The sequence below is a fragment of the Silene latifolia genome, chromosome Y (genome assembly GCF_048544455.1).
Source record: "Silene latifolia isolate original U9 population chromosome Y, ASM4854445v1, whole genome shotgun sequence".
In the NCBI taxonomy this organism is placed as follows: domain Eukaryota; kingdom Viridiplantae; phylum Streptophyta; class Magnoliopsida; order Caryophyllales; family Caryophyllaceae; genus Silene; species Silene latifolia.
Genome location: NC_133538.1, coordinates 397,236,761 through 397,263,052, shown reverse-complemented (window position 1 = coordinate 397,263,052; position 26,292 = coordinate 397,236,761). Strand labels below are relative to the sequence as shown.

Below are 26,292 nucleotides of genomic sequence, written 5' to 3'. Positions count from 1 at the left end.
GAGGTCATACGTGATGACTAGTCGATTACATAGGCAGAGTGTGGACACTTTTCCGGACAGTGACCATTTAGAGAGTCCCTAAGTTCTATTATAGATTCCTGGTCGTGGCAGGGATCTCTAAGATGTTCCTATGAGTCGATTCTTTTGACTAGAGACTATTATCCAAGTCAGTGCAATTTCTGAGTGACTTTGGTTTTTGTACGTCCTAGGTCGTACCGTGAAAGGAGGCCAAAGGACATCTTCTGAGTCATGATGATCTGTATTGGGCAAAGATAGATAGGTCATACAAGAATTGTCCACCCACGTTGGATAACTATATCTCAAGGCCACTCGAGGAGTTGTGATTATAAATGCGTGGCCACGCTCGGAAGTAATTTGTGAGAGATTTTTCCGGTCAAGTAGTCACACCCCCGATCGAGAAAACCACTCACGATATGTTCATGTGCAAGTGTGACCTGAAAGACATCTTGCATTGAGTGGGAGATTAAAACGGACAAGAGAATTGGTAGCGCACACCTTGTGTCGGACAAGTGGGAGATTGTTGGAGTTAGTGTCCTCCACCATAGTGCGTTTACATAATAAATCTCATTAAAGGAATATCATCAGGATATTTATTATTTGATCCTCGTCAGTTGATTAACGTAAATCAATAAAGGTTGGCTGACTAGAGTTTGACGTTATTGTCGTGAGACGGCGGTGATCAACTGACCCCTTTCGGTCACACCTAAAGGAACGAACCCCAATTGACAACTAATTAATTGTATGAGATACAATTTATTTAGTCCCTTGATTTATTGACTAATAGTTAGTCGATTATTTTTAGAGAGATTTCGAGTTGCGAACTCGTGGCGCGGTAGTTATTATTTAAGTATGCGATAATTAAATAATAAGTTTTATGAGATGGGTTTTAGTTAATTAATTGTTAATTCACTAAAATTGTACTAATTGATTAATGTGATTAATATTAGTATGTAAATAATATGTGTAGCGGTACACGTATATTTACGGAGTGTTTTGAACAAAATTAATTGGGAAGTGTTTAAACATAAAACGATGTTTAAATAAAAATTACACGTATTTGTGCGACAAATATAATAAGAACCGGTTTGGACCCATAAATGGGCATTGGGCCGTGTAAAATAGAGTGTAGTGGATGATTATAAAAATAATCATTTCACTTTACTTTATACTCTTCCATAAGTTATCTTTTGTTCTTTTACATGTGATAAAGGATTGGATATAAAATAAGACAAAATCCACTCCCACACTCCATCCCTCTCAACCGGTTTTCCCCTCCATATAGACCAAAATTTTGTTCATTTTCATACTACTCACTTGTACACTTTTGCATGTGAATTAAACTTGTTGGTCTTTCTCTCTAAAACTAATAAAAATAATTTACTAAGAAGTTAGGAATAAAAAATAATTACTAAGATTGTTAGTAATATTACACATATTATCAAGGGTATATCTTATCAAATATCTAGTTAATATTTGTAGGATATTGGGTATTTGTTCTTGGGTGCACATTGTTAGGAGATCTTCTCTTTGAAGATTTGGTAAGGAGGATCATCCTTTGTTTTAAGCTCAAGAACAATCAAGATAGGAGATCTTGATTTCGCCCTTATTACCATCAAAATCAATGTAAGGAAATTGTTTTTTCTTAATCTTTATTATTATGCTTTTATATTAGCATGCATATTACATAGATCACTATAATAATATATTATGAGATAATTTATTATTAATTAGAGAGTCTAATTTAGATCTATGATCTTTCAATAACTCCATTGTCAAGGAGTTGTCTAACTGCAGCGTGCCTGATTCGAATGTGTCGTTTCTTCGCATTATAGACACTATTCTTAGCAGCACCAATAGCTGCTTGTGAGTCACAGTGTAAGGAGACCGGAATCTGTTGTCCTCCCCACACTGCTACATCTGCCAATAGGTTTTAAACCAATCAGCCTCTTGTCCTGCCAACTCAAGAGCTATGAACTCCGACACCATGGTAAAGCGTGCAATACAAGTCTTTTTAGAAGACTTCTACGATATAGCACCTCTACCCATGGTGAAGACATAACCACTAGTAGAACAGATCTCATCGTTACCTGAAACCCAATTTGCATTACAATATCCTTCTAACACAACAGGAAATTTACTATAATGCAAACATAAATCAGATGTTCCTTTTAGGTACTTTAGTAAACGACGAAGAGCATTCCAATGTTCACTACTGGGGTTATGTATATAACGACTCAGTCTACTAACTGCATATGCAATATCTGGTCGAGTACAGTTCATAAGAAACATCACACTACCTAGGATTTTAGCATACTCTTCTTGGGATACACTCTTACCCAAGTTTTTACATAAATGTATGTTGGCATCGTAGGGTGTCCTAGGAGGCACATCATCAAAGCAGTTAAACTTTTTCAACACTTTTTCCACATAGTGAGATTAACTTAAAGAAATTCCATTAGAGTTTCGAATAAACTTAACTCCTAGGATTACATCAGCTTCTCCTAAGTCCTTCATCTCAAATTTTGATGACAAAAATTCTTTAGTTTTAATTATTACCTCCAAATTATTACCAAGAATTAACATGTCATCAACATAAAGGCATATAAGCACACAATCAGATTCTATTACTTTTGAATAAACACATGAATCAGAATTGTTAACCATATAGCCATTACTTACCAAAATGTTGTTAAATTTCTCATACCACTGTTTAGGTGCTTGTTTTAGATCATATAGTGATTTATTCAGTTTACACACCTTATTCTCTTGACCCTTTACCACAAAACCTTCAGGTTGCGACATATAAATCTCTTCCCTTAGCTCACCATTCAAAAAGGCAGTTTTGACATCCATCTGATGTATAATGAGGTTATGAATAGCAGCTAAAGCGACGAGAGTTCTAATAGTCGAAATTTTGGTCACAGGTGAATAAGTATCAAAATAATCAATATCTTTCTTTTGTGTAAACCTTCTAACCAAAAATCTAGCTTTGAACCTTTGTATTGTACCGTCAGGTCTCAGTTTCTTTTTAAAGATCCATTTACTCGTAATGGGTTTACTACCTTTAGGTAAATCAGTCAACTCCCAAGTCTGATTAGACATAATAGAATCAAGTTCACTTTTAATAGCGTCTTTCCAAAAGTTAGCATCAATGGATTTGATTGCCTCACTATACGTTTTTGGGTCATCTTCTATTAAAAAAGATGAAACAAATTCATCACTAGCACAAACAGTGTATCCATGTTCAGACAACAAAGTTGAAACAAAATCAGCTCCAAAGTTTTTTGGACATCTAGGTCTCTTAGTCCTTCTAGGTTCAGCAATATGATCAATAGAAGTGCTACTACTAGCATGTGAAGAGATATCATTAGATGTAACAGGTATACTAGGAGGTGAATCAACATTCTTCTGTAATGGAAAAACATGCTCAAAAAACACAACATCTCTAGCCTCAGATATAGAATGATCACTCAAAGACATGAATCTATAAGCATAATTATTTTGAGCATAACCTATAAAAACACAATCATAGGTCTTTGGTCCAATGGTAGGTCTCCTAAAGTCAGGTTAAACCCACTTTAGCCAAACACCCCCATACCCTTATGTAACTCAGGTTAGGAGGATAGCCCTTCCAAATCTCGTAGGGTGTCTTGTCAATTTTCTTATGAGGTACATGATTAAGAATGTGACAAGTAGAAAGAATTGTTTCCCCCCCCCACATATCGTCAGAAAGGCCAGAACTTAAAAGCATAGCATTCATCATCTCTTTTAAGGTTCTATTTTTACGTTTAGCTACACCGTTAGACTGAGGTAAGTAAGGTGGACTAGTCTCATGTATTAAACCGTTAGCAGCACAAAAGTCGGCTAGATAACTAGACTTATACTCGCCACCTCTATTAGACCTTACCCTTTTGATTTTTCTGTCGAGTTGATTTTCGACTTCATTTTTAAAGTTTATAAATGATTGTTCTGCTTCATCTTTAGTCTTAAGAAAATATACTCGGGTGTACCTTGAACAATCGTCTATAAAGGTGACATAATAATTCTTTCCACCTCTACTTGCAAAATTTTTGAAGTCAGCTAGGTCGGTGTGAATTAACTCAAGAAGACTCGTATTCCTAGTTGTAACAGGTTTACTAGGTTTCTTTGTAAATTTAACCTCAACACAGCTAGCACATTTAGAGAATTCTTGACTCGATAAACTTGGAATTAAACTCATAGTTCTAAGTTTTTGAATATAGTCAACATTCACATGACCTAATCTACCATACCAAACATCAATAAACTCAGCGATATAAGCAGAAGTAGATGCAATATTATTAAAAACTGAATCAGTGTTCAATACAAAAAGACCCCCAAAAAGATAACCCTTGCCCACAAGTTTCCCATTACGCGACATTACAACCTTGTCAGCCTCAAAAACAAGTTTCAAACCAGCTGTGTTCAATAAGGCACCAGACACGAGGTTTCGACGCAATGAGGGTGCAAATAAAACATTAGTGAGAGCAAGTGTTTTCCCCGAGGTGAGTTTGAAAAAGATCTTGCCTTTGCCTGTGATCATTACAGATGAAGAATTACCCATGTAGACACATTCCCCATCAGCTACCCCTCGAACTCAGCAAATAACCCCTTATCAGCACAGAGGTGTCTAGAAGCACCAGTATCCAAGACCCATTCAGCAACATTACCCACCAGATTAGCTTCCACAATCACAGCAGCAATGACATCATCAGTCACAGCAATATTGGCTTCAGCGGTTTTCTTTTCAATGCACTGGTAAGCTTTGTGACCAGTTTTCCCACAGACGTAGCAAACAATAGGACCCTTTGGTTTCTGAATCTTAGAAACTGGTTTGGTATGCTTCCCTGGAGCATTCTTCTTAGCAGGACCCTAGTTCTTACCCTGACCAACCTTGGCCTTACCCTTACCCTTGAACTTCTCAATATTAGACGGACCACCAGACTCAACCAGATTAGCCTTAACAGCAGCAACAGAAGCATTCACAGATTGACTAACAGGTTTGTCTTTAAGGCGATTTGCCTCTTCGATCCTCATGTGTCCTACTAGTTCTTGAAGAGACAGGTCTTTTTTCTTATGCTTAAGGTGGTTCCTATAGTCAGACCAGGAAGGAGGGAATTTTTCCAGCAGTACATTAGCCACGAAAACGTCATCTAATTTAATACTCTCGTTAACAACATCAGCACATAGATTTTCATAGACATGAACTTGTTCCATAATAGTTTTCCCGTCAGCCATCTGAAATTCCAGCCACTTACCCACAACATATTTCTTTTTCCCCGCATCATCAGCCCCATACTTGGCCTCTAAGGACTCCCATATCTGTTTGGAAGACTTATGAACCATAAACAGGTCAAAAAGGGTGTCAGTCATGTTATTTAGAAGCTGGCACCTAACAGTCTTATTGTCTTTATCAAATTTCTTAATATCCTCTTCGTTTGACTTAACAACAGAAATAACAGGGGGAGTCTCCTCAACAGACGCAGCACGCTATATTAAGAATTTTAAGATCCTGCCTTTTTTCCCGAATGCGCCCAGGGTTGAGCCCTGGGATTTGACGGCGGACTTAAAAAGCCACCTACAGACACTTTACGCCCAATCATTCCGGAGCCTTTGACACCACTGACTCGGCTATCGAGATCGTATCGAGTTCCCGATTAGCTGCTTCCTTAACAGGAGCGGAAGGGTCACTAAACAGCACATAATCAATTTCTAGTTGTTCAAAGAACATCAGCGGTTTTTGTGACCAACGCTTATAGTTGTGACCGTCTAGTTTTTCAAGTTTAGTCAAATCAGGAAGAGTCTTTCATAAAACAGACGACATTGTTACAGCAACAATAATAGTTTTCAAATTGTTATGACGAAAGTGCAGTAACAATGAAAAAGGATCAGAAATACCGAACAAGAGAAGTAGTGACGTGGAAGAGAACCACTGCCTTGAAAACTATTTCCGGTACGACCGTGGTGGCGATCAGAAAATGACCGGTAGTTCCCCAAGGATTACACTACTGTCGCCTTTCAGACTTGCCCACTCAAGACTGATAGGCCTGGAACGACCTCGATCTTTACCCAAGAACATATAGAAATAGTAAGAAATAAATGGGAAGAGAGTGTATATGATTGTTGTGTGTTTGATGTGCTGAGGAGGCTGTTATTTATAGCTAAAAATAGAAGCTCAAATCGTCCCCTAAAGGCCAGCAGTCAAGGTAGGAAGTGGGGAGTAAAACTCTCACCCACTAACAGTTAGTTTGACTGACTTATTCAGCACATGGTAAATGAATTTGGACAGTCCAGTTACCACACAGCCCAAAACATACAAACCCGGTCCAAAAAGATAGGCATAGCCCGCCGCAGGCGATTGCCAAATCCCGAATCATGAATCCGGATCCGGGCCGTGCCGGGCTCGGGCACGGGCACGCGTGTGCGAGCTGAATTAAGCACCTCGCAAGCCCTCCACAAAAGGCTCTTTTAACCCACTAGTGATGGTATAAAGTGTGAGGGATATATAAACCCATAAATCTCACACTTCCTCACCAATGTGGGACAATTGGAAAAATTCATTTTGGCTAAATAAGCCCCTATTTCCAACAAGAACGCTTCATAATTTACAATTCTTATAGTTACATATTTTGTACTCGATATCATAGATGATAATATATGTTCATTTTCAGTCGGAATTTTCTTCCGTGAGCAGGGCCGGGACGAGCTCTCCTGCTAGTCTTTCCCTAACTCCACCACGGCCACGCATTGTTTAAATTCGATAAAAAGAGGTTGCCAAAGTGCAAACTAGAATAAAAACGAGGTCTTGTTTAAACTTATAAAGTAAAGTACCTAACATTTTTTTGTACATTTAACGACATGTATGACGGTCCATTGTGAAGGTGCTCAAACGATAACGAGTGTTTATATCACATTGTATGCATAGTGGCGTATGAAGTGACCTATATAACGACTTGAGTGGTATTTTAATGGCACCAACTTCTTTTTTCTTTTTTTATGCCACTTTTGGCATCTTCAAATGATTGCACAACTACTGTGATTATGCTGCTTTCCAAATTCCATTTGTTCAATTCCCATTTTTTTAAGGAAACTCATACAACACATGTTTAGAAATTGTTACTCGTAGCTACAATCGGTGTACCATATTATCGTACATTTTAACCAATGAAAAAACTAAAATTGTTTACTTAACAGTTCTTATTAATAACAAAGAAGAATTTAAGCGAACTAAAAACTTAAAGAAGTACTTTCAGTTTATGCATTCAACTCTATACATGACAGGGCTCCTCTTTGCGATCATTTGAGGAAATTTGCTAGTCATGTTAGTGGTCCTTGGGCTATTGCAGGAGATTTTAACTGTGTTTTATCAGCTACTGAGAGGGTTGGTGGTAATTCGCCTTCTGCTGAGATTGAACCATTTAGAAAGTGTGTGGCAGATTGTGGTGTGATAGATATTGCTGCTACTGGTTCACTGTTTACATGGAATAACAAACAAAAACCTGAGGAGAGAATATATAGTAGGATTGATAGGTTCCTGGTTAATAAGGACTGGAGTGATCATCTGCCTGACTTGTATGCTCATTTTATGCCAGAGGGCTTGCTTGATCATACACCATGCATAGTAAGCAGTTCTAAAAGTGCCCAGGGGAAAAGATGCTTCAAATACTTCAACATGTGGGGTGGTGCAAAAGATTTCTTGCCTACTGTTAGAAGGAATTGGAATAGATGTATTGATGGTACACATATGTTTAAATTGGCCAAAAACTTGAAGAATTTGAAGCCTGTTTGAAAAGATTGAATAGGGAGGGATATAGTGACATTGAATATGCTACCAGCAGACTGCAGAAACAAGTGCAGGACTTGCAGTAGGAGCAGATTGGCAAGAATCCCTCAAACTTGCAGCTCATTACTGCAGAATATGAGGCATCTCAGGAGCTTAAGGAGTTAAGCATTGCTAGAGATAGTTACCTAGCACAAAAGGCTAAGTAGACCTGGATGAAAGAGGGAGATGCAAATAGCTCTTACTTTCATGGTCTACTTAAAAAGCGAAGGAATGGGACCAGGGTCATCATGATAGAGGATATGAATGGCAATATGTGTGATAGTCCTAATCAAGTCCAAGTTGCATTCTTAAAATATTATATGACCTTACTTAGGACTAAGCAGGAAACATCTAAGATCCACAAAAGAATTATTGATCAGGGACCTAGGTGCATAGAGGAACATCAGTCTATCTTAATGAGACCTGTCACTGGGGAGGAGATTAGGGCTACTGTGTTTAGCATTCCTGATATCAAATCTCCGGGGTCAGATGGGTACACAAGCAGGTTCTTTAAGGATGTCTGGAATGAGATAGGAGGGGAGGTTATTAATGCAGTCAGGGATTTTTTTAATAAGAGACAATTGTTGAAGCAGCTGAATGCTACCAATCTAACATTGATCCCTAAATGTGATAGACCTCAAACTGTGCTACAATTTCGTCCAATAGCCAGTTGTAATGTTGTTTATAAAGTTATCTCCAAGCTGCTATGTGCAAGACTAGCTGAGGTGTTGCCTTCTCTAATTGATCAAAATCAGGGGCCCTTCATTCAGAATAGGAGCATAGAGTAAAATATCTTAATTTGCCAGGACCTTATTAGACTCTATGAAAGACCTAATGCATCTCCTAGGTGTTTGATCAAAATTGACCTGCAAAAGGCATATGATACTGTGGATTGAACTTTTGTAGAGAAGCTTTTGGGAGAGCTTAAGTTTCCTAAGGAGTTTAAGGAGATGGTTATGTTGGAGTAGTGTCCTCCACAATGAGTGCGTTTACATATTAAATCTCGTAAAAGGAATAACGGGGATTTATTTTATTTATTTGTCAGCTGATCGTCGTTAATCGGTAATGATTGGCTGACTAGAGTTTGACATTACTGTCGTGTGACGGCGGTGATCAGCTGATCCCTTTAGGTCACACCTATAGGATGACGCCCAAATATAATAAATTAATTGTTTGTATGAGATACGGGATAATTAATTCCTTGTATTATTTGACTTTTAGTTAGTCACATAAATGTATTATTTGATGACGGGTTACGAACTCGGGACAAAGAGATTTATTATTTAATTATGAGATATTTAAATAATAAATGATTAGAATTTATTAATTAATTGTTAATTAATTAATTTTATACGATATGTGTATATGTTTTGAGGTAGAATCAATTAGCTATTATATTTTACAAGAGGTTGTAAAATTAGCTAAATGGGTTAACATTGACACATTATATGTTGATAATATGGTCTTATGATTACTTAATAGTTAAGTAGTCATTGGTAGTTAATTTATATTATTTAAGGGTTAAATAATTAAATTAATATTTAATTATGTAAGATAATTAAATATAAGACTTATAAGCATTTGTGGGGCAAATGTCGAAAACCGAAATGGACCATAAGTAGTCCACATGTTTCGGTTTTTATGAGGACATACAAGTGTCCTTTGTAGTGGATTTTCCACTAAGGATTGTTCCCTTATTTTTGCTATAAATACCCCATTATTCACTTCATTTCCGAGGTTGGAAAAATTTGAAGGAAATGCGATACATGAAAGTATGGGGTTGTGATACTTATGTCAAGAGCAAGTTTGACGATAAGCTTGCACCTCGTTCTGAAAAGTGTATTTTTGTAGGCTACCCTAAGGAAACTTGTGGATATTACTTCTACAATAATAACAAGAACAAAGTGTTTGTGGCTCGTGAAGCTGTCTTTCTAGAAAAAGAATTTATTTCTAGAAGACAGAGTGGGAGAAAATTTGAACTTGACGAAGTTCAAGAGCCACAAACTGATATGACAATACAGGAAGATGTTCCTTCTACGTCTGAATCGGTTATTGTTCCTTCTGAACCTAGGAGGTCGAAAGGGTTAGTCGCCACCGATAGATACCTTGGTATTATCGAGGAAGATGGTGACTATGAGGTTTTACTTTTAGAAAGTGATGAACCCAAAACCTATAAAGCAGCTATTATGAGTTCTGACTCTAAGCTATGGCTTGAAGCCATGCAATCCGAAATGGATTCCATGTACGATAATCAGGTATGGGACCTGGTTGACTTACCTAAAGATGTTCGACCTCTTCAGTGTAAGTGGATATTCAAGATTAAAATCGGCATGGATGGACATAAAGATGTCTACAAAGCTAGATTGGTTGCAAAAGGTTTCACTCAGGTTCTTGGTTTACACTATGATGAAACTTTTGTACCAGTTGCTATGCTTAGATCTGTTCGGATAATGTTAGCGATTGCTGCATTTCATGATTATAAGATATGGCAAATGGATGTCAAAACCGCTTTCCTGAACGGGTTTCTGGAAGAGGAAGTGTTCATGACACAACCTGAGGGTTTTGTGGATCCTAAAAATCCTAACAAAGTATGCAAACTTAAGAGATCCATTTATGGTCTTAAGCAAGCGTCAAGGAGTTGGAATCATCGTTTTGATCATGTTATTAAACAGAATGGTTTTTCTTGAAGTGTTGAGGAACCATGTTTATACATGAAGTTTAGTGGGAGTAAAGTTGTTTTCTTACTTCTTTATGTGGACGACATATTACTCATTGGGAATGATGTAGATATGCTTGCTTCTGTTAAGAAGTGGTTGGGAAATCACTTCCAAATGAAAGATTTGGGAGAAGCTCAGCGCATCTTGGGTATCCGGATCTATAGGGATAGATCCAAAAGGATATTAGCATTGAGTCAAGAAGCATATATCGATAAGATTCTTGACCGATTCAATATGAAAAACTGCAAGAGAGGTTTTCTACCTATGGGTAGTGGGATCACTTTGAGTAAGTCACGGTGTCCACCGAGCCTAAGGATATTGAACGCATGAAATCGATTCCTATGCTTCCGCTGTTGGATCGATCATCTATGCTATGATGTGTTCTCGTCCTGATGTCTCGTATGCTTTGAGTATGACGAGTCGTTTTCGAAAACTCGGTGAGAGTCACGGATAGCCGTCAAGAATATTCAAGTACTTGAGAAGGACTAAAGATTCATTCTTAGTGTTTGGAGGAGAATCGAATTACGTGTAAGAGGTTATACGGATGCGTTTCCAAACCAATAGGTTTGAAATCCCAGTGGTTTTGTCTTTTTGTTGAACGGAGGGGCGGTTTGCTAGAGAAGTTTCAAAGAGTCTCGTGGATGCGATTCTACAACGAAAGTCGAGTACACTGCACCTCCGAAGCCGCAAAGGAAGTGTTTGGATTAGGCAATTTTAGAGGGACCGAAAGTAGTTCCGACCGCCGAGGATCCTATCACTTTGTATTGTGATAACAGTGGGGATATTTTTCAAGAAAAAGAGCCCAAGTCTAGTAACAAGTCTAGGCATGTACTTAGGAAATTTCATGTAATTAGAGATTTAATCAAAAGGAAAGAAATTACGATTTGTAAGGTTGGGACGGTGACAACATCGCCGATCCTTTAACCAAGCCATTGTCTCAAGCTAAACATGATAGTCATGTAGTTTCGATGGGGTTGAGACGAAAGTTTAATGTTGTAAATTATATGATATGTAATAATCAAAATATTGTATTTATTATTTCATATATGATAAGTTGCATTTATCGTTATATTCAGTTTTATGTCTGAATTTATATACTTTGTTTTCTCCAAATAGGTTGTAAAGACAATGTCGAACCCTATTAAGTGAACTGGATTAACATTGTATTTTGTCCCTAGTTACTTAATGAGGTGACGTCTCGGAGTGACTAGATTGTAAGGCGATAGATGACAGAGTTTGTCATATGGTCATAGTGATGACTGGTCGATTACATAGGCATATTGTGAGACAATTTGTCGGACAGTGACCGTTTATAGAGTCCTTTTGTTGCTAGGTCGTGGCGAGGACTTCTATTTATTCCTTCGAGTCAATTCTTTAGACTGGTGACTATTTGTCTGAGTTGGTACGGTTTTCCGGTGACTTTGGTTTTTGTTCTAGGTCGCACCGTAAAAGGAGGCCGATGAGCATTTACTGGGTCATTGTGATCTATATCGAACGAAGAAAATAGGTCACCAGGATTGTCCTTTTAAGTCATTTTTTTATCTCAAGGCCACTCGAGGAGAGATGACTGTGAATGCGTGGCCACGCTCGGATGCGATCTATAGGAGATTATCCGGTCAGACAGTCATTCTCCTGATCGAGGAAACCACTTTATGATATGATCACGTGCAAGAACGACCTGAAAGACATCTTGCATTGAGTGGGAGATATTATTGGACAAGAGAATTGGTAACGCACACTTGTGTCAGACAAGTGGGAGATTGTTGGAGTAGTGTCCTCCACAATGAGTGCGTTTACATATTAAATCTCGTAAAAGGAATATCGGGGATTTATTTTATTTATTTGTCAGCTGATCGTCATTAATCGGTAATGATTGGCTGACTAGAGTTTGACATTACTTGTCGTGTGTGGCGGTGATCATTTGATCCCTTTAGGTCACACCTATAGGATGACGCCCAAATAGAATAAATTAATTGTTTGTATGAGATACGAGATAATTAATTCCTTGTATTATTTGACTTTTAGTTAGTCACATAAATGTATTATTTGATGACGGGTTACGAACTCGGGACAAAGAGATTTATTATTTAATTATGAGATATTTAAATAATAAATGATTAGAATTTATTAATTAATTGTTAATTAATTAATTTTATACGATATGTGTATATGTTTTGAGGTAGAATCAATTAGCTATTATATTTTACAAGAGGTTGTAAAATTAGCTAAATGGGTTAATATCTACACATTATATGTTGATAATATGGTCTTATGATTACTTAATAGTTAAGTAGTCATTGGTAGTTAATTTATATTATTTAAGGGTTAAATAATTAAATTAATATTTAATTATGTAAGATAATTAAATATAAGACTTATAAGCATTTGTTGGGCAAATGTCGAAAACCGAAATGGACCATAAGTAGTCCACATGTTTCGGTTTTTATGAGGACATACAAGTGTCCTTTGTAGTGGATTTTCCACTAAGGATTATTCCCTTATTTTTGCTATAAATACCCCATTATTCACTTCATTTTCGAGGTTGGAAAAATTTGAAGTAAAATTGGTCCAATTTTAAGCCTAAAACCGGTAGCCCTCTCTTCCTTAAGAGACCAATTTTCCTTCTTATTTTTTTCATCTTATTCATCTAAAAACACATATAATTATCTACTAATAATATTATCATAGTAATAATATTTATTAGTACATCAAATATATTACAAACAAGGATTACTACTATTTTTACCTAGTTAGTAATATAATAGTTTTTGGGTTGATTCTTGGGTGTATCCTTAGGAGACCATCTTTTTGGTGGTTAGTTGTCTTGGAGGATCATCCATTTTCATAGCTCAAGAACAGCATCAATGAAGGAGTCCTTGAGTTGTGCCTTTAACTTACCTTATACAATGTAAGGATTTTCTTGTCTTAAGATGGTTTAATACCATCTTTTATACTTTTTATTTGCATGCATGTAGATTTAGACCACTTTAAATTAATTTGTAATTTTAATATCATAAGATGAGTATTAATTTGGTCTAAATAACTAAAAAGTTATGCAATGTATTACTACTGCTTCCTTTTCCTTATCCATTAATAGGGAAATGTTTGGCTATTTCCATGGCAAAAGGGAGCTCAGACAGGGAGATCCTCTTTCTCCTCTAATATTTACACTTTGCATGGAATACTTGACAAGAACTATTAAATATGCTGCAGCCAAATATGAGTTCAGGTATCACCCTATGTGTAAACACCTGCAACTGGCAAATATGATGTTTGCTGATGATGTCTTGCTTTTCAGCAATGGGGATGCTAAGTCTATGATGCTCTTAATTCAGTCATACTCTACCTTCTCTAAAGCAACTGGTTTAAAGATTAGTGCCTCAAAATCTAATGCCTATTTCAGGGGAGGGGGTACCAGAGCCGCTTAAGAATGATATTCTGAGTGTGTCAGGTTTTGTAGAAGGTGTGTTGCCTTTTAAATACTTGGGCATGCTAATACAGATTAATAGATTCAAGAAGCAGGACTGTGAATGCCTAGTGGAGAAGATTTGTTGTAGGATCCATAGCTATGGAGCTAGGAAATTCTCTTATGCAGGGAGACTTGTCCTAGTGAAGTCTGTATTGTCATCTCTACACTCTTATTGGGCATCTATGTTTGTTATACCAAAGGGCATCCTAGCAAAGGTTGAGGCCACCTGTAGGAATTTCTTGTGGGATAACAGTGCTGACTACAGGAGGGTTCCATTAGTGGCTTGGGACACTATATGCAGGCCTAAGAAGAGGGTGGACTTGACATTAAAAATCAGGAACTGATGAATAAAGCAATGATAGGCAGACTGGTGAACTGGATAGCTGAGGGAAAGGATTCTATTTGGGTTAAGTGGGTGCAGCATAATCATTTAAAAGGGAAGGATTGGATGCAGTATAGACCTAGTGCCAATACTAGCTGGGTTTGGAGGAGGATATACAGTGTGAAACAAGACTTGGCAGCTGCATATATCAATGGAAGTTAGGATAGTCAAGGGGCAGGTTTTTCTACAGCCAGATGCTATAACTGGCTCATGGGCAGCAGAGCTAAGGTTAGCTGGTCCAGAGTGATATGGAATGCTTGGGCAGTGCCAAAGCATTAATTTATGGGATGGCTACTTGTTCATGGAGCGTTTAGAACCAAAGATAAACTGGTCAGTTATGGGGTGGACATTGATGATGGTTGTTACTTGTGTGGACAGACAACTAAAAGTCCTTCCCACATTTTCTTTGACTGTGCTTATAGTAAGAAGGTTGCGCATGGTATAAACCAGTATACTAGAATCTCTTTCCCAATTGATAATGTGTTAGACTGGTGTATCAAAGCTACGGGCTCAAAAATGCAACAAGGAATACAGGTAGGAATAGTTATGGGAGCAGTGTACCATGTTTGGCATCAAAAGAACCAGTGCAGAAATGAAGGAGTTCTGATGAGGCCTGAGAAAGTTGCTGGGCAGGTTCTTGATGATATGAAGATGCGAGTTTGAGGAAGAGATACTCAATCTTTGGTCTTAGCAGACTTAGAATGGTTAAAGCAGTATGGTTTCTTGTAGTAGCTGATTGAATGCATGTCCTATGTATCCTGATTTTTAATTTTTTGATATATATATATATATATATATATATATATATATATATATATATATATATATATATATATATATATACCCCACATTCCACCAAAAAAAAGAAGTACTTTCATTAGTTACAGACTTACAATTACCGTGAATATATAGTAGCATAGTAAGGATTATCTGGATCGATCATCTGTTTTATTTCGTAACACATCTAGTGTCCTGATATCTTCTTTTTATACGCATTATCTCATTATTATAAATTATTACCGCTTTTTATTATTTGAGAGATGAACGGTAGAAGTAACAGAAAAATGAGACAAAAGATCTAAACTGGTATGAATGGTGACATGATATACCACTATACTGGTTTATTATTCCGTAACTTTTTGCAATTTATCTATAATGGAGTATATTCTTTTGCTATTGAAACTACAATGACATGCAATGAAATAATTTCAAAATCACTCACACGGAATTATGGTTCTAGAAACACTTTTGGAATAGGGAATCGCCTATCAAAACCTAATAATGGTTGCCAGATATATAAGGGTAGGAAAATAGCAGGTCATTGTCATCTTAAATAAGATCGTAATAACAAAAATAAAACATGATGATTTACAAGTGGGAGTTAGGGAGTAGTAAATAATAAACATACGAGTATGGTTGACATAGTTAATGAAAATAAACATGCTAAATTTTAAAAAAGGAAGACAATTGAAATAAATTTTTGAGGAAAAGAGAACAATAAAAATGAAATGAACAGAGTAATGACTAGTAAATTACAACTTTGTGTGAGTGCATGGATTTTTTCATTCTCATCAATCCATCTTTTTAACAGTTCATTATGAAATTAATACGAGTATGATAATTTACAGGTTATTTGATATGAATGAAGTCGATGTGTTGAAAAAGTAGATTTTGTGATAAGAAATAAGAATGTCCACATCCAACATTTTATTAAATTTAATTTACTAGGATTAACATACATAAATATTTGTATGAAAGTATTTCTAAGAAAATTATTACAAATTCATTTGATAATCCACAAGTACTATGTTTTGTCTAAGTGTGCACTAGGCAAAAGCCTAAACATACACAATCAATAGTTTTATGCAAACCATTGCACGCATTCTAGTTCAATCACTCCCGATATATGCTAGCGCTTGCAAGACATAATCTTGCCACAATTTAAAACCGATTCTCTTATTTTAACCGATTAAATTCGTCCAAACGGCCAACGTAGCTAAGGAATCTTTTTTTTTTTTTTGCATCAATGTACCTAAAAAATCTTGTAAAAGGTTCTTTAAAAAAAAAAAGGCAATGTTGTAAAAGGTAGTTTTGAAGAATTTTGGTAACAAGACTTTAACCGTATGGTAAAAACTAAAAAGAGGCGTTGGCTCAAGAATGTCATGAGCTGGGTGCAACACTTTCTACCTAGATGCACTACTTCTCCACTGATAAAGTCACTCTTGTTTTCACATTAAAACTAAAAAGTATTTCATCTGGTTTAGCTTTTTTCTGTTTTAAGGTCCATCATTTTACACTCAAGTGATTTTTGTAACGGATTTTCTAACGTTTGTCCTTTGTATTTATATTAAAACTTATACGGTATAAACTATAAAGAAAGTTATAGGAATATATTGTGAGAAATTAAAATGTTGCACTAATTTTTACTATATACTGAGAAATATTCTTGTAAATTTTGCTTTACATAGATTTTTAAATATGTATTTTAAGAATACATGTTTAAAAAATCTTTTCCATTCCTTAATTAATCGTACAATAGCAACAAGAAATAATTAATCATACTTTAATTCAGGGGCGTCTAAGGCCCAGCGCAGCCCAGGGCCTCCAAATTTCAGGCCCAAGTTTGTATCCTTCACTGTAAAAAAAAAAACCTAAAATTACAATTTACGATAAAGACGTTTAAGGTATCAAGCCATAATTTTCTCCTTTCCAATGTAATGTTTGAGATTTTCACACTCTAACTCCCAAATCTAATCCTCTGATTATATATTTTCAATTTCAAATTCATTTATGATGGGGCATATTCTGCACCCGCTGACCGAGTCAACATATCGAGCAAGGTCAAAGCCAAAAGACAGCAAGTCAACGTATTAGATGACCTAACCGACGCGCACTGTCGGCTGTCACTGGGTCTCGGCTAGGCAACTAACCGTACCGGGAGGCATATCCGCGTACTCACATCCGGTCCCCTCGGCATGGAGTCAACCAGCCCGGTAGGCTGCCATGGGTCCCTCGGCCGAGGGTAGAACAGTCTTTCCACCGCTTTAGCCACTTGGCCACTACGTGACAAAAGGTGAAAGTCTATAAATACTCCACTTCTCTCATTGAGAAAAGGATCCGAAAACTATCCCAAAACTCACTATTAATCTGGTATAAACTCCCTTATCTCTCTACAATATACTTTGCCAAGTTAACACACAACTTAATCTCTTTAAGTTTACTGACTTGAGCGTCGGAGTGAGTACGCTCGGTACCAAGCCGAGCCCTCAGTTTGTTCAATCTTAAACAGAAAAGAGCGAAAGGAAGAGACAAGCAAAGACATCATTCAACAAAGTTCAAGTGGTCATAATCCTGCTCCGGAATCACACCCGGAACAATTGGCGCCGTCTGTGGGGACCATACTAAAAGCTGGTCACCTACCTTACAAAAAAAAAACAACCAAAAACCATTCAAAGAGCTAAGAGGATGTCAAAACAACAAGAGATAATTGTGAGTGACGAAACCGCATTCTACCAGGATGACGCGTTCCCTAATTCTCGAGATCGGGCAGCCCCCCACCGGCCGAGTCATTGAGCGGTGAAGTACGGGATGCCAAGAGAGCCGAAACACCGTCGGCCGACCGCCAAGTCACTGTCATGGGACATGTGGTCGATGCGGCCAAATTGAAGCTATTCCTGGACTCGATGGGCGGTACGCGGCACCCCCGTCACGACGGGGGCGGCAGCGCCTCCACAGTGACCGGGGCCCACAAAGTGACTCCGAACAACTTGACCGGAGTAATACAGGGAGCTGGGCATGCAAGGACGCCGGCGGAGCCCGTGGTGCCGGTGGCGGACCAAAGTCCATCCCCACTCGCGGGAGGACAGGCGTCGCCGCAAGCAACAACGAAGCCACCCCGGAGGAATGAAAGAAGTCCGACTCACCAAAGTCGGATAACAAGAAGCCCTTCCCACCACATGGAGAGAAGCCGGACTAGGGTTGCGAGGAGCCGATCGCCGCGTGTCATTCTAAGACGTGGTCGACAACCCCTCGGTGCCTATGTCCTCGAAGTCCCGGTGCCAACTAAACTGAAGCTGCCGCCCCTATCATACAAAGGGGATAGCGACCCAACCGACCATGCCGAGGCTTTCGAGTCATACATGTCGGTATGGGAGCAACCCGATGAGGTGTGGTGCCGAGTCTTCCCAACGACCCTCTACGGCATGGCTCAGAGTTGGTACAAGGGGCTACCTAATGGCTCGGTAACCTGCTATGTCGACCTGAGAGACAACTTCATAGCCCAGTACGCCTGCAACAAGAGAAGGGCCGTGGAAACCTCGGATCTCCTAACTATCCGACAGGGGGAGGACGAGTCCCTCTGAAGCTATATGAAGAGGTTCGACGCTAAGGTTCAGCAGATTCGTGAGTGAACACCGAATCGCGCCTTCGACCGATGAAAGGCCTGCCGAAAGGCGAGTTCAAAAATGAGCTCATCAAGTGCGAGGACCTCAACCTAGACTCCGCCAGAAAGATGGCCGACCGAGCCGTAAAGGTGGAGGACTACCACAAGACCTGGGTAGGCCACAGCGAAGCTGGGCACCCAGAGAGTAGGAGCCGCCGGGACAACGTAGATGAAGGACGCCGGGACATGAATAGGTCACGGCTTGAAATATTTAATAGGAAACAGAACTCGGCGGGCGCCGGGGGGAGTTCGGGACCATACACCCAGAAGCGGTACAGCGGTCTCACCCCCTGGTCAAATCACCGGCCGAGGTCTTTGCCCTAAGTAAGAATGAAGGGCAGAAGTGGGCCGGGCCCCCAAGGCGAGGGGGGACGGCGACACTAGCCAGTTTTGCGACTACCACGGCCAAACCGGCCATAAGACCGACAACTGTCGGCATTTGAGGAACGCCATCGAGGAGCTAATCCGAAAGGGGGCCCTCAGCAAGTATGTAGCTGGAGGCCCGGAAACAAGCTCCGACGGGGCGAATAGAAAATCAGTATTCCAGCGCATGGGAGTGATCCAGGTTGTCATCGGAGGAAACGAGAACGGTGGGTCAGCTAATGGGCACAAACGGCACCTAAATGAGTTGTACCAAGCCATCAACTTTGTGCCCAAAACAGCGATCCCCGCTTCCACCGTCCCCGATATAACCATCGGAAAGAAGGACTACGAAGGAGTCATCGCCCCGCACAGCGACCCACTCGTAGTCCACCTAGACATAGCCAACCACTTGATCAAAAGGTGCCTGATTGACACAGGCGCCTACACAAACATCATGTTCAGGGAGTGCTTTCTCAATCTCGGTCTGAAGATTGAAGACTTGAGCCCCTGCACCAACCCGCTATACAGCTTCTCCGGGGCCGGCCTGGTACCCCTGGGGTCAATCAGACTGCCGGTGATGTTTGGCCAAGCCGATGCGGCCAAGAATGTTTTATCTGAGTTCGTGGTCATTGATGGTTCGTCTGCCTACAATGTTCTCATAGGCCGAGTCACTTTGAGCGAGGCCGATGCAGTGATGTCCATCCGGGCCCTGACATTGATGTATGTCTCGGACCGGGGGGAAGCGCAAAAGCTCGTCTCAAAGGACGAAAGAGACGAAATAGTCAATGTCCAAGTATCTGCCAGGGGGTGCAACATGCAATCCCTCAAAGTGGCGAAAAAATCAGAGAAAGGGAAGAGCCCATCCTTACAGCAGGAGGGCGATCCGATGCACACCAACGTCGGCATGGTCGAAGGAGCCGAGACCGAGGAAGTGGAAATTGACCCAGGGCGCACCGTAACCGTCGGTGTCGGCCTGGAGCCAAAATTCAGAACCGATCTCCTAGACCTGCTGAGGAAGAACAAGGATATCTTCGCATACTCAGCCGCCGAGATGCCAGGCGTGAGCCGGGAGGTGATCGTTCACAAGCTGAACGTACTCTCCACCGCTCGCCCTGTCAAACAGAAGATGAGGAACTCCTCGACCGAGAAGGATGAGGCCATCAAAGCCGAGGTAGATAAACTATTAGAGGCGGGCTTTATCATGCCTTGTACTTACCCTGAGTGGCTAGCAAATGTTGTAATGGTGAGGAAGTCATCAGGGGCGTGGAGGATGTGTGTTGATTTTACAAATCTTAATAAAGCATGCCCTAAAGATTGCTATCCCTTGCCTCGAATAGATAGTTTAATTAACGCCACGGCTGGCTACACTATGTTGAGCCTGCTAGACGCCTTCTCAAGGTACCATCAAGTATTCATGGCCGAGGAAGACATGCCTAAGTGCGCATTCATCACCATACACGGCACATACATGTATAAAATGATGCCGTTCGGTTTGAAAAACGCTTGCGCAACTTACACTAGGCTGGTGGACAAAGTGTTTCAAGATCAAAAAGGGCGAAACATCGAGGCTTACGTCGACGATGCTATTGTAAAAAGCAAGTCTGACAACGAGCACTTGGCCGACTTGAGCGAGACATTTTGTTCACTAAGGAAGTATAGAATGAAGCTTAACCCAAAGAAATGCAACTTTGGTGTCCGGGCCGGCAAGTTCCTCGGCGTGCTTGTCAGCGCCAGGGGAATTGATGCCAATCCAGAGAAAGTCCAAGCGATACTAGACCTGCCGGAGCCGAGGAATCGAAAAGAGGTTATGATGCTGACCGGGAGAATGGCGGCTCTCGCCCGCTTCATCTCTCGGTCGGCCGACAAGAGCACCCCATTCTTCAAAGTGTTGAAGGGGAATAAAGACTTTTTCGGGGAGGAGGAGCAGTGCGGCTTTCAAGCAACTGAAAGCTCACCTTCTAACTCTCCCGACCCTGTCCAGGCCGACGCTGGGGGAGACGCTATATCTATACTTAGCAGTTACCTCGGCCACGGTCAGTGCCGTAATTGTCAGGGAAGAAAATAAGCAGCAACACCCAATCTACTTTATCAGCCATACACTGCTGTCCGCCGAAAGAAATTACCCACTGATTGAAAAAGCGGCCTTCGCCGTCGTCGTTGCCGCAAGGAAGTTAAAACCCTACTTCGACGCACATCCCGTGACGGTCTTAACCGACCAGCCATTGGAGAAAGCCTTAGAAAAATTCGAGAAATCCGACAGACTTATCAAATGGGCGGTGGAGCTCTCTGGCTTTGGCATTCAGTACAAGCCGAGACCTTCGATAAAGGGGCAAGCACTTGCAGACTTCCTGGCCGAGTGCACATATCAAGAAGAATCAAATCCCGGTGTGTGGGAAGTGTATACCAACGGGTCCTCCGCGGCGAACAGCTCAGGAGCCGGCATCCTTATCATCAGCCCTAACGGGGACGAGTTTGAGTACGCCTTGAAGTTTACCTTCTTGGCCTCAAATAACGAATCCGAATATGAGGCGGTGATAACTGGAGTCGGGTTAGCTAGAGCTGCCAGGGCAGAGCATGTTGTGGTGAAAACAGATTCACTCTTAGTCACTAATCAAATCAGAGGAGAGTATGAGGCTCGAGACGACGGGATGGTGAGATACCTGGAAAGGGTAAAAGCTGACACCGCAAAATTGAAATCTTTCCAAATACAGTGCATCCCCAGGTCTGAGAACAACCGAGCCGACGCTCACTCAAAACTTGCCAGTTCAAGCATCAAGAATGTCAGTCGAACCGTGCTGGTGGATATCAGGAATGCTAAAAGCATCACTGAGACCGTTGGCATGGTGGGCGACATCGAGACGACGTGGATGACTCCGATAATGAAATACAAACTAACAAAAGAGTTACCGGAGGACCGCAGTCTCTCTCAGAAGATAAGAAGGATCGCCGCAAGGTACTTGGTGTTCGAAGGAGAGCTATACAGAAGGTCCGTGATAAGACCACTTTTGAAATGTGTCGGCCCAGCCGACGCGGAGCTCATACTGACAGAGATTCACAAAGGCATCTGCGGACATCACATGGGGGCGAGAACGTTAGCCCACAAAGCTCTCCGAGCCGGCTACTTCTAGCCGACCATGCTGAAAGATTCCAGAACGAAGACCAAGAAGTGCAAGAATTGTCAGATGCATGCTCCGGTGATACGTGCACCTTCCCGAGACTTGCAACCAGTACTTAGCCCCCTACCATTTGCACAGTGAGGGATGGATTTATTAGGGCCATTTCCGACGGCCTCCGGAGGAAGGAAGTACCTAATCGTCGCCGTTGACTACTTCACCAAATGGGTCGAGGCTGTCGCGGTACCTGCCAAAACCACGACGGTCGTAAGAAAGGTGATTTGGGAGAACGTCATAACTCGATTTGGGTTGCCCCAAGTCATGGTATTTGACCACGGCCGAGAGTTTTGGAGCGACATGGTGATGAATTGGTTGGAGGAGCTCGGTATCAAATTTGCATACTCCTCCGTCTGCCACCCTCGAGCACGGGCGGCAAAGTGAGGCAGCAAAAAAACAATGCTGAACGGGCTAAAAAAGAAGGTTGAAGATCTAAAGGGAAGATGGGCTGATGAACTACCTGGAGTCCTGTGGTCACTTCAAACCACGGAGAAAGAAGCAACGGGGTACAGTCCATTCCACCTAGTCTATGGGTCTGAGGCCGTTCTGCCAATTGAAGCAGCGGTGCCGACATTCAGAACGCAAAATTTTGACCCAATCGAAAATGAGGAAGGCCTGAGAGCCTCCCTAGATCTGGTCGAAGAAAGTCGAGACACGGCACGGCTCAACTTGGCAATTTATCAAAACCGAATGAGAAGAGCATACAACCGTAGGGTCCACAAAAGGGACTTAAGAATAGGAGATCTAGTCCTAATAAAGTCGGCCGCAACAAACAAAGGAAACATCCATGGTAAAATGACGACCAACTGGGAAGGACCCTACAAGGTGGTTGAAGAAATGAGGCCGGGGACATACCGGCTGACAGACATGGGGGGTGTTCCTCTAATGAGCCATTGGAACACAGACAACCTTAGGAAGTATTTTGTATAGCGGCGGAGGTGCCCGAAACCGTTGTGGGCACCCCAACGCGTGATTATATCTCATGAAGAATGATCCAAGTTTTCCATCAAAATGCTTGTCCCCTCCGTAGTCATACCAAGGTAGACACCGCGGCCGAAGCCGGGCAGTCACGAGTAGACGCCACGGCCAAAGTCGGGCAGTCACTACAATGGCAGTTGATACTCGCGAAAGCGACCAACATTCTTAGTAGACGCCAACCGGGCAGTCACTACAAATGCGGTTGATACTTGCGAAAGCGACCAACATGCTTAGGAACGTATAAGTACAGTTGAGAAATGCAAATCTGACCGCCTCGGCCAACCCGGGAGTGGTAGAGGAAGCGATCAATATGTCTACAGATACGAACGCTGTCGAGTCGTGACCTCGATTGCCTCGGCCAAGGCCGTGAGTGACGGGGACACAACGACCGATACGCTAACATGTTCACAACGGAAGTTGGGAAGCGCAAATCTGACCGCCTCGGCTAAGACCGGGAGTGGAGGAGGAAGCGACCGACATGCCAACATGTTTAAAAACATGTTTACAACAGCAGTTGGGAAGCGCAAATCTGACCGCCTCGGCTAAGACCGGGAGTGGAGGAGGAAGCGACCGACATGCCAACATGTTTTAAAAAAAAAAAACGTTTAAGTACAGTTGAGATACGCATTCTAACTGCCTCGGCCAAGCCGAAGGTAAAAACGAAAAAAAGCGCTCAATATGTTTAAAAACGTAAGGAGACAACTGAATGGAGGATTGAGATCAAAGCCCCGATGATAAGCCCATAATTATATATGTTTTTATCCCATATCCGTATATTGTTAGTGTCGCCTTTCGCATTATTTGAGCTAAATTATTATATATTCGTTAGTTTCGAGATTTAATTATTGTTATTATTATTTTAAATGCAAATGGGCTTATTTAGTGTGTTTTGGTATAGCAGATTACAAGACGGAAGAGAATGGGCTGAATGACGCGCTTAATGGATCAAAAGTATGACGCAAGTATGTGTAAAATGGACCAAGAGAACAAAATAAGAACGAAGCAAAGGAAATAAAGAAGCACGCAAGCAGGCACGTACGTAATCTTTAAATTAATTACTCACGCAGCCCATGAATTATGGGCTGATGGAACGAAAGAGTAAGACCCTGCGAATTGTGGGAGCAAATTAGAGAAGCGGACCAAAAGTCAATAAAGAAACCAAGTGAATCAAATGGTTTGTACGTGGATCAAACTCCAAGTGAACAAAGGAAAAAGCCATAAACAAATTCAAGACCAGGAACAGAAGCTGAAGCTACATACGGAGAACTCATACAACGGAAACTCTATTCTATCTCGGATTCCCTTTTCCAAATTCTATCTACTTCAATAATTTCCCCTATACAAAATCTATCCCAAAACTTCCCAAAGTTAATCCCGTATAATGCCAAGATCAGTATAAATACCTATTTTTATCAGTCAGAGTTCCAGGCGAGAGGGGAAGAGCCGAAATACCCAAATTACTAGTGAGCGAGATTGACGGCGATCGGAGATAGGAGCAGTCCATCGATTGAAGCGGCTTCAATTCGAAGGAAGAAGGAGAAAGCACTTGTAGAGGCTTGCAACCGAACCAAGGAGGCATTCTTCGGTCTTAATTATTAAGTTCTCCACTCCTTTAGCTTGTTAATTTCAGTTTACTAGTTTTTCTTTTAAACCTTGGATGATTTAATCTTTCAGTTATCATAAAGTTTGATGTCAATTCTAGCATTATTGAGTTAGTAGTATTCATATTATACTCGTTCATATTGTTTCCGATTCATTCTGTTAGCTGCAATTATTTGCTTAATTTGCTTAGTAGTTTGAACAGTTAGCTAGTTGTGTTATTTAGCGCGGTGTTAAATCGTACAACATAGTAGCAACTAATTTAATTTGGGACTGCAATGATGTCGCTAGATTGAATTAGGAGTATAATTTGGTCTGACTAATTAATTGGTTAGGGTTAATGATATCTTTCTAGTACTTAATGCAGTTAACTAATTTGCGGAACTTTGCAACTTGCGTAGAATTGGTTAGCTAGAACTGGTAGTCGAGCGGCTCGCTACTGGTTAAAACTAAGGATTGATAGGGAGGATTTAGCGGCTAAGTTCTCTACAGTTAACCTGTTATTGACTTAAATATTCGCTAGAGGAATCGACGAGTTAACTGTGTTATTAATTGAATCTGAGAAATATGTGCTTAAATGTCATGCTTGCTTCACTAGTGAGTAGTAGGACTGGTATTAGTTTATTATTCTCCAATCGAAACATTAAAAGAACCCCCCCCCCCCCCCCCCCTTAATCGTACATAATGTTAATAGCCGTAAATATGTAAATAAATGGTATATATGTAAGTTAGTGAATAAAAGTACTTAATAGTTAATTAATTTTCCAATCTCTCCGTGGGATCGACCCTACTTATCCTTTACTGCGTTTGTTATTTTTGAGGTTAAGATAGGATTATAAATTATTAATTTGTATACGCTTAACGACACGTATCACCCGGCCAAGCCGAGGGCAAATAAACAGACTTTATTAAAAAAATTTACAAGTAAGACAAGAAAAAGTCGACGGCCGTCCCCATAGGGATAGCCTAAACACAACCTACCAAAGTTTAACAAAAATAAAAGGTACAGCAAAAGGTTACAAACATAAGACTTGAAAGCGCCAAAAGGATGGCAGGGAGGAAAGGCTCAATAGTTGGCCCCCGAGCAGCTGAAGCTGTCTGAGGGACCGGGTGAATCTGGTGACGACCGCCCGTCTCCCTATGCTTGTTGCTGCTCGCCACCGGCAGCAGTAGCAGCATCACCAACGGTGGGCGGCCCAGAGGAAGGCTTGACAGCTTCACTTGCCTTGACCCTCTCAGCCTCCTCTCTGGCCTCCTTCACCTTAGCATCCCGGGCCGCCTTCTCCGCAACCTCCTGAGCGGCCTTCGCCGC

At 40.8% G+C, this 26,292-nt stretch overlaps 1 protein-coding gene across 1 annotated transcript; it reads left to right on the top strand.

The window, feature by feature from the left end:
* Positions 1-6,307: 6,307 nt before the first annotated feature.
* LOC141632150 (uncharacterized) lies at positions 6,308-8,028 on the top strand. Its single transcript, XM_074444725.1, has 3 exons — positions 6,308-6,393; positions 7,321-7,822; positions 7,942-8,028. The coding sequence occupies exons 1-3, from the start codon at positions 6,308-6,310 to the stop codon at positions 8,026-8,028; spliced, it is 675 nt and encodes a 224-aa protein (XP_074300826.1).
* The last annotated feature ends 18,264 nt before the right edge of the window (positions 8,029-26,292 follow it).

What these genes read in the sequence shown, in the direction of transcription:
- LOC141632150 (XM_074444725.1), top strand. Translation starts at nt 6,308, where the DNA reads ATGGTAAATGAATTTGGACAGTCCAGTTACCACACAGCCCAAAACATA. An exon ending in ATAGGCATAGCCCGCCGCAG is followed by an intron (nt 6,394 to 7,320) that starts GCGATTGCCAAA and finishes TATACATGACAG; the next exon opens with GGCTCCTCTTTGCGATCATT. An exon ending in ACTTGAAGAATTTGAAGCCT is followed by an intron (nt 7,823 to 7,941) that starts GTTTGAAAAGAT and finishes TCAAACTTGCAG; the next exon opens with CTCATTACTGCAGAATATGA.